Below are 13,225 nucleotides of genomic sequence, written 5' to 3' on the forward strand. Positions count from 1 at the left end.
GCCTACTTTGCTCCCCTTCTGCTCTGGGTCTTGATTTGCCTCTTCTACCTGCAGGGCCACAGCTAATGTTACCATACAAGGACTTACATAGTGTTTGATCGATACTGGATCTCACCTAATACTGTAACCAATTAGGGGATCCACTTTACAACAAGGGATGTGCAGAATGGGCACATTACTGTGGGATCCACTGGGCATATCACCTACCACACCACTCAGAAGCCGCCAGCCTCATACAGCCATTAGAATGGATTAGCTGAGGTGCTAGCTTGGAAAGAGGCAACATCCTCTTAGGATGCAATATATATTTTAAATCAATAATCGTTATATGGTGTGGTGTCCCCACAAGCTAGAATACATGGTTCCAGGAACCAGATTGAAGTAGCTTTCTTTACCATCATTCCAGGTGAATTTGGGGAATTTGTACTTGAAATCTATAAATACGGCTCTGTAAATTTAAAATTTCTGGTTCCCAGAGAAGAAAAGCTTCTTCATGGCAAGAGTCTTGGCAAGAGTCTTGTTAAACAGACAATTATTGCAGTCTCCTTGTCCCCAAAGATCATCAGGAAGGAGAAGAGTTATTCTGGAAGGTGTAAGTGACTTTGATCATCAGGAAAATATTGAGGGGTGCATGCACACAATTGAGCTGGCAGGGAAGAATACATTCGGTATTCTTGATAAGCTTAGGCATTCTATAATACTCCCTTGTCCAATTTTGATGTATATGGACGAGTGCAACAGCCACGGCTCAAGAGGGCATGGTGATGGGAGGCTGAAACCTTTGAAGGTCAAAGGTCTGGGTCATTTCACCAGGTGCGTTGCCTAGACCATGTTAGGTGCTGCTGAGGGGAAAACAGAATGGACTGTAGAAAAGGAAAATGGTGAGTATTGCTTATTGTCTCAAGACCAGGTATAGCTGTGGCGGGATGCAGTTCATTCCACTAATGCTCCTCTCGTACCTTTCCTCCAGGAGAAGAGAGCACCCAGAATCCCAGAGGAGCTGCTCCCAAAGCTGATTTTTGAAGCAGATTGATCTGAATGGCACAAAAACTGAACTGTAGGAGGTGGCATATTGTGCTCCCCAGGTCCCCATCCAGGAAAGAACTTTCATTTTCCCAGCTCTGCAAGTGTTGGCAGCTGTCACTCGAGTCCCTTTCCAGGACTCTTCCTTGACTGAAGAAGGCCATGCTGCCAAGGTCATGCCCCTTCCCAAGTACAGTCCACATCCCACTAATAAATATGGGTTATAGAGTCATATGCCCTTTGCCCCAGTTTGGGACAGCTCTGGAAGGACAACTCAGCTCTGCAAGGACAGCTCTGCAAGGACAAGTCAGTTTCCTGACTCCAGGCCTTTGTGTGACTGTGTCACCGTTCAATCCCTTCTCTGCCCAGTTCTCTTTCCTTCATTCCTGCACAAATGTTGGTCCCGAGATCACTTTCCAGTAAACTTCCTACCTGCAAAATCTCCATCTCAGAGCCCGCTTCCTGGGGAAACTATTCCACAACAGATACAAACATCTAATGCGTGGGATAAACCATGTAAGTGCTCTCTGAGATTGTATTCTCTGTTACAAGAATGCAAAGTCAAAAGTCATTTGGGGCTGAGGTCGTCAGAGAGGGGAGGCACTCTGAGTTGGACTTCTGAGGTGGGCAGGATCTGGCAAAGAGAGGGAAGTGAGGCCAGATGACCGAGACAGGTGGAAGTTTGGCAAATGGGTCGGAGATGAAATGGTATAAGTGTTGATGTCTAAGTGGAAAGGCAAAATCAGACCTCAAGGAATGACAAGTGATCCGGGTGGGCAGGAATATGGGGCTTATGTTCGAATGTACCAGGAAGTGAAACGAGTAAAATGGGCAGGATGGGACCTGACCTGAATCAACGGTCTTAAAACCTGGGGTCAGGATTGTGGCCCTTATTTACAAGGTGGTTGGGCCCCATCTGGGGAATTGAAACCAAAGAGTAAAAAACTCCAAGCCCTCTTTTGATGTGAGGTACAAAAAAGCGGGCAGTCATATAAGTAAATCCTTATCATTAGAATTATAATTCATTATAACGAACTTCCTGACGAGTGACGCTAACAATGGGATGGGATGCCTTACAAAGCGATGACCTCTCCATTATTCAGACAGGCCGAATTCCAAATCCATGTAAGGGAAGTGTTGTGTTGACTAGAAGATGAGGGCATTTTTCTAATGTAGTTGACCCAAGTGAGTCAACAGAAAGAGAAAGAAAAAGAAAAGGTAAAGGTAAAAACGTGTGTTATCCCAATGAGTTTCTGTGTTGAGGAAAAAGATTTGAGAAAATACAGAAGCATAAATTGGGAAAAGGGGAGGGCTAACATTATGACAGTAAGAACACACCATAAAATATATTAATGTGTCCAAGTGTCCGATGTGTCCAAGCTCACCAGCTGTGATCAGCTACACTCTTCTGTCTCCATCTGCTTGGCTAACGTGCCAGCACCATGGAATCAGGGAGTGGGACGAGGGTCCTGTCAGGTCACCTAATGGAGAACTTACACAGTTCCTGAAAGTCAGCTTCCTGACTCTATGCCCCCTTACTTGATCAGAAAGAGGCTATGAAAAGTGGTCTGAGCGGAGAAAGGGAGGAGAGTGGTGCAAATATTTCTTTGGAGCAAATTGTCGCAGTTCGGTCAGTACCCCTTCTCCCAAAGGGGATGAAGTTTGGGGGCGTTACTTACTTCATTTCCACCTAAGAGGGAGGACTGCCGAGGGGTAATGGCACAGTCTGAACATGTTCCCTCAAGTTTAGAGACGCAAGGACTCGTGCCTGGCTTGCTTCCGAGGAAGCTAAACCTGAATGGACCCGGTCTCTAGCTGGCTGGAGAGTAATTAAAGCCAAACGAAGAAACCCCTCATGGTGCTTAGTTAGAACTCAGATGTTGACTGATAGTGTCACCCACAGGGCAAGAACCTGGGAGTGAATGCAAGATTCCTAGGGGTGAAACATGGAGTTGCCAGAGATGCATCTATCCCTCGTCTGGAAAATTCCTCCGCAAAGGAATCTTAAACATTCCGAAGAAGTTAAAGCCCAAGAAAAGGACTAATGAGAAAAAGGGTCAGGTGTATGTATGGAGAGGGATGAAGGGTTGTTTTCCTCTAAAGCCTGACATTTGCATAATATCTAGAGTGGACCCAATATTCTAGTCTCTGAATCGAGATTGTCTGTGCGTTAACACGACCCCAAAATTATCAGTTACTTGAGAGCGGACTAAAAAGTCAGAATTTGCACACTTTCCCTGCAGGGGCAGAGAAAGATTATTCCGTCACATGGAATGTAATGGGGCAAAGGGACACGAAAACATAAAGACATGTTTTGATTGCATCTGTGAAGTGATACAGTTACAGGATTTAACTAATAGCTGTTTGAAAATTAAAAAAAACCCAGTCTTGCATTAAATATAGAATTAAAAGTGTAAGCACAGTGAAATAACAGGTCATTTCACACAAAAAAATAAACCAGTGCTCAAAGAGGACAAGTAAATCGTCCAAGGCTGCATAACTTGTAAGTCGCAGCTCCGGGGCTATCTCCAGATTAATACTAGACAGCATTTCCTCTGTTGCTTCCCCTCTAAGAATATGATTATTTTCATCAAGCTCTGTCCCCTGCTATGGTTTACAAGGAGAAGGTTCACATTTGCCCTCGTTCTGAAAGATTATGTTTGAATTTGAAAAGCTGGGGAGACGCCTCTGAACAATGGAACATAGCTCAAGGCTACAATTTTGTTTTATGCACTACAGCTTTTTAAGGCCAATGGTGCCCTGCTCCTTCAGATGAAAATAATATATCAGGGGGAACCAAGGGAAAGAGAATAAACTGCTCTCCAGGCGGCAGATAGTGTATGAAGTCGACAGAAGGAACAAGTCCTCTGGTCTATTAATAATTCAGAAGCCCTGTCTCCTCAACCATCCTCCACTCTCCGATTCTTTTTCCTCCTTTTCTTTTCACTTTCCCCCACTTGTCTGTTTCAAATAAATAGCCTCCGCTGACAGGCTGCACTTAGGTAATCAGAGCACAACACAATTAATGTCTCTGTTTAGAAGGTTCTTGCTAGTATTTCATTTTTGCCCTTTCCGGTGTTTGGCCTTTAATAGCAACTGACTACGGAGACCTGTTTTGGTTTTTGTTTGTTTGCTTGCCTGCCTTTCTCTCTGGCATATGGCATTTATGCCTTTAAAAGTTTTTTTGTTCTTTTTCCGGGGGCGTTTCACTGATGAGACGTATCAAAATGCACCTCCAAATCAGCCCCTAAGAGGTTGCCCGAACACAAAGCGTTATTAGGAAAATGATCCCGACAAGAAAACAGTAACAAAGAACAGCTTTAGGGAAAAGCCAGGCTGTTAGCTCTTTTTAGAAGGGGTTGTATTCTCGCCCCCAGAGATAATTCATCAAAGTCTCTCGCCCTGAATGAAATTAGATTTCCCTTTTAGCTTCGATATAGGCCGTAAATATATGTATAATTTAGGCCGTATATAATTAATAGGCCATAAATATATATATTATATATATATAATATATATATAAATATAATATATATATTTACTCACGGAAAGAAAAGTTTGGAATGTTTTTTTCTAGTGGAGGGCTGGGAGGGAGGAATCAGATATGCATCCGCCCACAAAGCTGCAGCTATCCCCCCCTACACAGGTACCACCACGGTATACGCAAAGAATAAAAACATTTTCAATACCATGTGATCGGTTAAAATATAATCGCATTCTCATTCCTCTCTTCGAGCGTAAGTAGCTATCAGACACCAGAGTGTATGCTGAAGCGAAAAGATAGTAAGAAAAGCCATGCATGAAGGAATTTTCTCATTCATTTCTTCGCTATATCTTTTTGCGTAAGTCCTTTATTTGCGTAATATTTAGTTCCACTAAGCTGTTATATGCTTTCGCCATTTTGAAGTGACATGGGAAAGCTTTTGGAGTATCTCGTCAATGATTGTCTTATCTAGGAATTCAGTTCACGGTGTGACCCAGATGGTGGCAGGCAGGTGAGCTCACCAAGCTCCACGGCAGCCAGCACCGTCCCCCCCACCCCCCCACCCCGAGGATGCTGGTGAGGGGCTGGCCCGGCAGGGCCACCGCAGGTGAGGACCGTGATACTGGGCTTCCAGCCCGCATCTCTCCCAGGCTGCACTCCGGACCACCTGTCTTCTCTCTGCGAACTCCCTATGACTAAGTCTGACCTCCATCAAATTAGCTCTCTTCCTAATTTCTAGACTTTTTAGAGGCGGTACTACGCAGTGAAATGAGTTGGAATGAGGGGAAGGTGGCTTTGAATCCAAACTCTTCGCTTCCTGTTTGATTTACCCTTTCTAGGGCTCAGTTTCCTTCTCTTTAAGATGGCATCACAACGATTCCTAGGGTGTAGGAGATGACATTTCCAAGTCGCCGAGCCCAGCGCATGGGGCAACACAGATGCCAAATAACCGTGTGTCCCCTCCCTTTCTCCTCTCTGTAGATGACACTGCCAATGTCTACAGTACCCAGCTGGACACGTTGATATCAGTTTTCCTCCTTCCTTCTTGCTTACCTTTAATTAAAACCAACCATCAAGTTATGGGATGTTAGATCTGGCAAGGATTTTAGAAATTATAGTCATCTGATTCATTGATAACACATAGAGGTATGAGTCACCAATTATTGTAGCAATTTGACTCCCATGTCAATTCAATGACAATCGTTATTTGGTGATGGAATTTGTTGCGTGACACTTGATAATCATATTGAACAAAAAAGAGTCAACCAAGTACAGTTAGATCAGTGACGATGTACAAACACAGTGTCAGGCTCTCAAGCTCTGTTTTCTTAAATGCTGTCCAGCGGCTCTTTCTGACCTAGAAAAGTCTTTTTGGTACACTTTTCCCTGTCCCTAGTATGTCCTTTCTCTCTTTACCATTCACTAAGTGGGGAGAGGCATTTGTCTCAGAGATAATTAGAGAAGAAAAGAATCATAGAAGCAAAACGAAGGGGAAACAATAAGGTAATCCCAAAGGAAACAGTATCAATTTTTAAAACTTATGAATTCACTAGTTAATACATTACAATCTTACACATAACTTGGAACTATTCGTTATACATTATATTCTATGTGCTGGTTCATTTGTGTTCTGCTAACTGGTTTTAGAAGAAAATCTCTAGGGAATCACGCTCGTAAGCAAAATAAGAATTAGATATGCCTCTATATGTGTTCTTTATAACACAACGACTCTTCCTTTCATATCCTATGTAAATACCCTTGCTCAACCCAAACCTCATATTTCATACCTTTTACCTTCTTCTCCTTCCTATGTTCCACGTACAAGAGGAAAGTATTCATAGCTACCCATAGTTGTCTTATTCCTAGTTAATGCAAATTACCCGGTTCATATATTTTGGACGTGGAGACCAAAAAAAAATGTAAATCATGTGATGTGTTAGAGTGTAAATAATCATTTTTATAAAAAGCTTCTGTTTCTTTAATCTCCCTAGCCACTGACCGTACATATCATCCAGCATTCTCCCAGTAATGAAACTTGAGCCAGAAACGAAAACAAGACCCTGGCTCTAGTGAGATCCTTATTCCACTGAAAGGTACTATTTGTCGGGCAACACGGAAAGTTTCTGAAAGAGCTGACCTTCAAGCTTTTAACATTTTGTGCCCCAGGTTAGTGCACTGACTGGAATCCACGTGGGGCAAACAAGTGAGGAAAATGGCCCCCCACCATCGACGATTCTCTTGGGTTACCTCTGAAAAGCGAAGACATACAGCTCACACGAGAGGAAGATGGCTACAAGGACTCCAAAGCTATAAAGCTTCATCCCAGCAGCGATTTGCTGAACAACAAAATTCTCCGGAGAAATGGGCCCCGATGCCTGGTTACATAAGAGCCTTCTTTACACACTGGTTAAAATATAATGCCACGGTCCCTCTCATTCCTGCGATCAATTGACTTAGCCTCTATTTCCGCCCTCAAAAAATAAAGTATGATGAGAGTTCGACCAAATAGAAAATATTTAACTCCTCAGGGACGATGAGGCCAGGAAAAACAGTGTAGGAATGTTGCAGAAACGTGTCTGGTTCGTTGAAGAGCCATAACCCTGGAGTCTTGACTAATGGCTCATAACCCGTGCTGAGGGAGGTCTCCAGTGGAGTACTAAAGAGATCTTCCCTTGTCTCTATCTTTGCAACATTTTCAACTTAGATGAAGACGTAGAAGGTGAGTTTCTGAAATTTGTGACTCTTACAAAGGTTGAGAAGGAGAACTTGTATGGAGGATTACAGGATCTCCATTTAAAGAGACGTTTCCTTGCTCATATGAAGTGATGGGCCCACCTGTAAGAGAATAAGAATATTATGTCCCAGAGAGTTCTTTGAGCCATAAAGAAAAATCAGGTTGCTTTGAATTCATATTTATTTAGGAAAGGCCACCAGAAGAGCCATTATCTAAATTGAAGCTATCACATGTCATTCTGAAGATAGTATCTTAGAACATTTTGTCTGGTTTAAGGCCACATCTTACCTCTGTAAGTGGACGAAGCCTAGGTATTCTCTCTAAATTCCCACTGGTCTATGCATTTCTTGAGGTCAGGGCAGGCAAATTTGCAAAATAAAACAACATCCCAACAGTAGACTTCTGAGAAGGAAAGGATGAAGATTTCAAACGTCTCTCTCTGAGAGTCAAAGCTATTAAAAGTTATTTAATGGATTAAAAGTGATCTCCACTGAAACTGCCTTTTGTGTAAGAAAGAAGAAAAAAAAAAAAAAAGAACATGCAAGTGTATCTGATCATTTTAGAGAAAGACACACAGGTAGAATAGACCAGAAATCCACTAGGTTATAGTTACCTACAGCAGGTGGGTAGAAAACTGAGTGGAAAAGATGAAAGAGTAAGAACAGGGAAGAAGAGATGGGAGAAAGAACACTTCTTGGAGTAGACGTTTTTGGATAGTTCAGAATTCAAAAACACTACAGAATTTTTAGGACCATGTTAATTTTTCACTTACTCGAAACAAACAAGTAAATAAAGTGACTACAAGCAAAAACACATGAACTGAATTATGTTTTTGAAAGACATTTTATTTTTTTTTTTATTGTTTTTTTTTAACGTTTATTTATTCTTGAGACAGAGAGAGAGCATGAACGGGGGAGGGTCAGAGAGAGGGAGACACAGAATCTGAAACAGGCTCCAGGCTCCGAGCTGTCAGCACAGAGCCCGACGCGGGGCTCGAACTCACGGACCACGAGATCATGACCCGAGCCGAAGTCGGCCGCTCAACCGACTGAGCCACCCAGGCGCCCCGAAAGACATTTTAAAAAAATGTATTTTTTTGAGAAAGAGAGAGAGAGAGACAGAGAGAGAGAGAGAAAGCGCATGGGGAGGGGCAGAGAGAGAGGCAGACAGAAGATCGGAAGCAGGGTCTGTGCTGACAGCAGACAGCCCGACGGCCTAAGTCAGATGCTTCACCAACAGAGCCCCCCAGGAGCCCCAAACTGAATTATGTTTTTGATGAGTAACATAACTACACTTGAAAGGGAGAGAGGAAAAACTAACCCAAGGACTTTGACTTTGTTTTTGTTTTAAACACAAAAAGTAACTTTAAAGTAACAGTCAGTGGTTAAAATTTACTGAAAAAAAAAAAATTTACTGACAAGGTTTTCCGGTTTCTGTAGTCCCTATTGATTTGTATCCGATGTCTCCTTTCCAGGTTTACGTTTCTTCGCGCCGAAGCAATCTTTCAAAAGTTGGTTTAGTGAAGATCTGTTGGTGGTAGAGTCTGTTACACTTTGTATGTCTGACAAGAACTTCATTCTACCCTCACCTTCAAAGACTAGTTGAACTGAACGCAATGTTCTAGAGCGACAGCTCTCCCATCGTCTTTTGGCATCTACTGTTGCACGGTAGGAATCTACCGTCAGGTCTTGTTCCTCTGTAGATCGTCTGTTCTCTCCACTCCACGGCTTTTCAGGAAGTATGGATTAGCTTTATCTTTTATACTTTTCAGATCCATTACTCCTGTCTAGATGTGAATTTATTTTTTATTATCTAGCTTGGAACCTAGAATGTAATTTTGATCAGAGGATTTAGACATTTCTTCAATTTGGGAAAACCATTTTCTATTTCTTCAGCGATTGTATCTCTGTTAAGTGCTCTGGAGGGACTCCCTTTGGAGTTCCTTGATCTACCTTCTCTGTCTTGCGACTGTCTTTTTCATGTTTTTAAAAATCATAGTCTGCGTCTCTGTGTGCTGAGTCCTGAGTTAGCTTCTCAGTACTACCTTCAAATACACAAATTCATTCTTTGGGTCTAGTTTAGATTACATAGTCAACTGAGCTGTGTGGGTTTTTTTTTTTTTTTTTAGTTTCAATAACTTTACAAATATTTTCCAACCTTTACAATCGCTTTTTACACATTTATCCATTTTGCTTTTATATCAGTATTGTTAAATATCATTTTCAAGCATTTGTTTTAAAAATTTTAATAGATATGTTTCTTTCAGCTTGCTGAGAATCCTTAGAATACTTATTTTAAATTTTTTTTTAATGTTTATTTATTTTTGAGAGAGACAGAGTGTGAGCGGGGAAGGGGCAGAGAGAGGGAGACACAGAATCTGAAGCAGGCTGCAGGCTCTGAGCTGTCAGTACAGAGCCCGATGCAGGGCTCGAACTCATGAACTGTGAGATCATGACCCGAGCTGAAGTCAGATGCCCAACCGACTGAGCCACCCAGGCGCCCCAAGAATACTTATTTTAAACTGGTTCTTGGAGTTTCTACACCATGATAGTATCATGGCTTTCAAAGATCCAGTCATCAGTCAGCATGACTTAACTTAGTTACTGGCTTAGTTACTCCTCTGTCTCTTATAGACCAGCAGATACTTATGAACCAGTCCTAGGCAGCAGTGGGCACTTTTTAAAACTGAAGTACACAGGGGTGCCTGGGTGGCTCAGTTGGTTAAGTGTCTGACTTCACCTCAGGTCATGACCTCGTGGTTTGTGAGTTTGAGCCCCAGGTCGGGCTCCGTGCTGACAGCTCAGAGCCTGGAGCCTGCTTCGGATTCTGTGTCTCCCTCTCTCTCTGCTCCTCCCTCACTCATGCTCTGTCTCTCAAAAATGAATAAATGTTAAAAAAAAATTTTAATTGAAGTACATACATTGAAATACACAGATCTTAAGTGTATGGTTAGATTAGTCTTGAAAAATACATACGCTTGAGTAACCCACACCCCTATCAAGGTATAGAACATTTCCATCATTCCAGAAGTTCTTTGATATTTGTCCCAGTTTCCCCTCTACTCTAGCAGCCTCTCTTCCGATTTTATCACCAGAGATTAATTTTGCTTGTTTTAGAACTTCATGGAATAATATACTGTCCTAGCCGGTTCAGGGTGTTGTAGCAAAAATACCATAGACTGAATGGCTTAAACAACAAACACTTGTATTTCTTATAGTTCTGGAAAGCGGGAAGTCCAAGACCAGGGCAAAGATTCAGTGCCGGTGAGAACCCAGCTCTTGGTTCATAGATGGCGGCCTTCTGGCTCTATCCTCACATGGCGTGAAGAAAATGAAAACGAAATGATAGAGCCCTCTGGGATCTCTTTTATAAGTGCAGTGATCCCATTCATAAGGGACCCACCATTATGATCTAATCATCTCCCCAAGGCTCCATGTAAATACCATCGTACTGGAGATTAGGTTTCAATATACGTGTGAGGGATGAGAAGGACACAGACTTTCAGTCTATGGCTTGTAGCCTGTACTCTTCTGTGTCAGGTTCCTTTTGCTCTTTCACATTGCTGTGTGTGTCAGCAATTTATTCCTTTTCGTTGTTGAGCAATATAACAGTATTTGTTTACCCATTCTCCTGTCAATAGACATCCGGGATGTTTTCAGTTTGGGGCTATTATGAGTAGAACTACTCCGAATATACTTGTGCGAGGCTTTTTTGGTGGATAAGTGTTTTCATTTCTCTTGGGTAAATATCTAGAAGTTGAATTGCTAGGTAATAGGGATCCTTCGTGTTAAAAGCAACTGTTGTGCCTTTTTCCAAGGTGATTGCACCGTTTGACGCTCCCACGGACACCCTATTAGTTGAGCCTCTAGTTGAGCCACATCCTTGTTGTTACCTGATGCAGTGTGTTTTATTTCAGCCATTCTAGTGAAAGTGTGGCGCTAAGTAATTGTGATGTTAATTTATATTTCATAATGACTGATGATGTTAAGAATTTTGGCTGTGTGTGTGTGTGTGTTCAGATCTTTTGCCTGATTTTTTTTAGTTTATTTATTTATTTTTAGAGAGACAGAGATAGCACCAGTGGGAGAGGGGCAGAAAGAGAGAGAGAGAGAGAGAGAGAGAACCCCAAGCAGCACTGGCACTGGGAACACAGAGCCCGAAGCAGGGCTCAAACCCACAAAGCCACGAGATCATGACCGGAGCTGAAACCAAGAGTCAAATGCTTAACCGGCTGAGCCACCCAAGCACCCCATTTGCCTGATTTTTAATCATACTGTTCGTGTTACTTCTGATTTGTAGGAGTTACTTATATTCTGGACATCAGTCCTTTGTCACGTAGAAGTGTTATGAATATATCTTCCCGAAGAAGACTCTTGTTAGAGTCTTTGGACCATTTTGGAAAATTCAATTGTTTCTCTTTTTGTCGTACCTTGTAGGAGTTCTTTATATACTCTGAATCTAGCTCCTTTGTCAGATATATGTTTTGTGAATATTTTTTGTCACTTGGTGGCTCACCCACTTTTTATTGGTGCCTTTTGAAGAACAGACATTTTTAATTTTGGTGAGTCCAAGTTATCAATTTTTCTTTGATTATTGGTATGTTCTGTGTCTTGTTTAAGAAGGTTTGGATGAGTTCAAGGTCATGGAACTGTGCTTGAAGCTTTATAGTTTGGGCCTTTATTTTAGGCTTATGATCCATCTCGAATTAACTTTTGTGTGTGGTATGAGGCAGAGTGTGAGGTTGTTTAGCCTTCTAGACACCCAGTCCTTCTAACACCATCGACTAAAAACTTTCTTTTCCCTGTGGAATCACTTTGTCAATGTTTTTGCAAAAAGTCAATTGACTGTGGAAGTGTGAACCTATACCATTAAGTTTTGCAGTGATTTTTTTAATGCTATTTATTTATTTATTTATTTATGAGAAAGAGAGAGAGAGAGCAGGGGAGGGGCATAAGGAGAGGGAGAGAGAGAGAGAGAGAGAGAGAGAGAGAATTTTAAGCAGGCTCCATGCCCAGCATGGCGCCCCCTGTGGGGCTCAATCTCACAACCATGAGATCATGACCTGAGCTGAAATCAAGAGTCGGGTGCTTGACCAACGGAGCCACCCAGGCACCACTGCAATGATTGTTTTTTTAAAACAGCAATAATAACTAGAAAAGTTCTACATTTTATTTCTTTTTTCTTAAGTTTTTTAATTCATTTTGAGAGACAGTGAGAGAGCACGAGTCGGGGAGGGACCGAGAGAGAAAGAGAATCCCAAGCAGACTCTGTGCTGACTGAGGTGGGGCTCGATCTCATGAACCTTGAGATCATGGCCTGAGCTGAAACCAAGAGTTGGGCGCTTAACCGACTGAGCCACCCAGGTGCTCCTAAAAATTTCATCTTTTAAAGTTAGGTCACATGTTCTTGTTTTTTTTTTCACGTGCTTATGATTTTTTATTGAATGTCAGATATTATGTATAAAAGGATAGAATAGACTAACGTAAATAGTACTTATGCCCTGAATAGTCATATATCTTCTTCTTCAGGCCACTAGTGTGAGGGATTGAGTTAATCTCGGCTACAGCTGAGCTGGGTTTGGGCTTTGCTGTTATTTTCATGACATTTTATTTACCAGAGTCTCAAATTACTTAAGAACAGGGGCAAATCGTCTTTAGCAGGGTCTGACTGCCTCAGGATTTGCTCTCAGTTCTCCTGCTCTGCCCTCAGCGGTCAGCTACATAGGAGAGGGCTCCCAGATCTCTTGCCTCTTCGCCAGTCGCAGGTAATCGCTCTGCTACTTTTTTAGAATGTTTACACCTAAAGTAGAACAATCTATAAAATCTAAAAATAGAAGGTATGTAGAACGAGACATCAATAAAACAGAAACAAAAGCTACTGTGGAGCATTCAAAAGTAATGAGCTATCACACCATAGAAATACATGGAGGAAACTTAAAAGCACGTTGCTAGCAAAAGAAACCAATCCAAAAAGGCTGCCTCCTG

General features: G+C 42.0%; 1 protein-coding gene and 1 long non-coding RNA gene across 3 annotated transcripts in view; one reads left to right on the forward strand and one right to left on the reverse strand.

Annotated features, from left to right (window-relative positions):
• CPB2 (carboxypeptidase B2) overlaps nt 1-6,905 on the reverse strand; it is a 49,764-nt gene extending 42,859 nt beyond the window's left edge. Inside the window, exon 1 of the mRNA XM_019447539.2 lies at nt 6,755-6,905. Within this exon, the coding sequence (XP_019303084.2) occupies nt 6,755-6,828 (74 nt within the window). The 5' untranslated portion in view covers nt 6,829-6,905. The remainder of the gene's footprint in view (nt 1-6,754) is intronic.
• Nucleotides 6,906-7,019: 114 nt separating this feature from the next.
• LOC109265930 (uncharacterized) lies at nt 7,020-10,948 on the forward strand. 2 transcript variants are annotated; one of them, XR_002079423.2, is made up of 3 exons: nt 7,020-7,226; nt 8,716-8,979; nt 10,459-10,948. It is a non-coding gene; the product is annotated as an uncharacterized LOC109265930 (long non-coding RNA). The 2 variants fall into 2 exon arrangements; XR_002079424.2 differs by having other exon boundaries at nt 8,716-8,908.
• Nucleotides 10,949-13,225: the final 2,277 nt, after the last annotated feature.

This window comes from Panthera pardus, unplaced genomic scaffold (genome assembly GCF_024362965.1).
Source record: "Panthera pardus isolate Hobbes unplaced genomic scaffold, ASM2436296v1 HiC_scaffold_1, whole genome shotgun sequence".
NCBI classification, from domain to species: domain Eukaryota; kingdom Metazoa; phylum Chordata; class Mammalia; order Carnivora; family Felidae; genus Panthera; species Panthera pardus.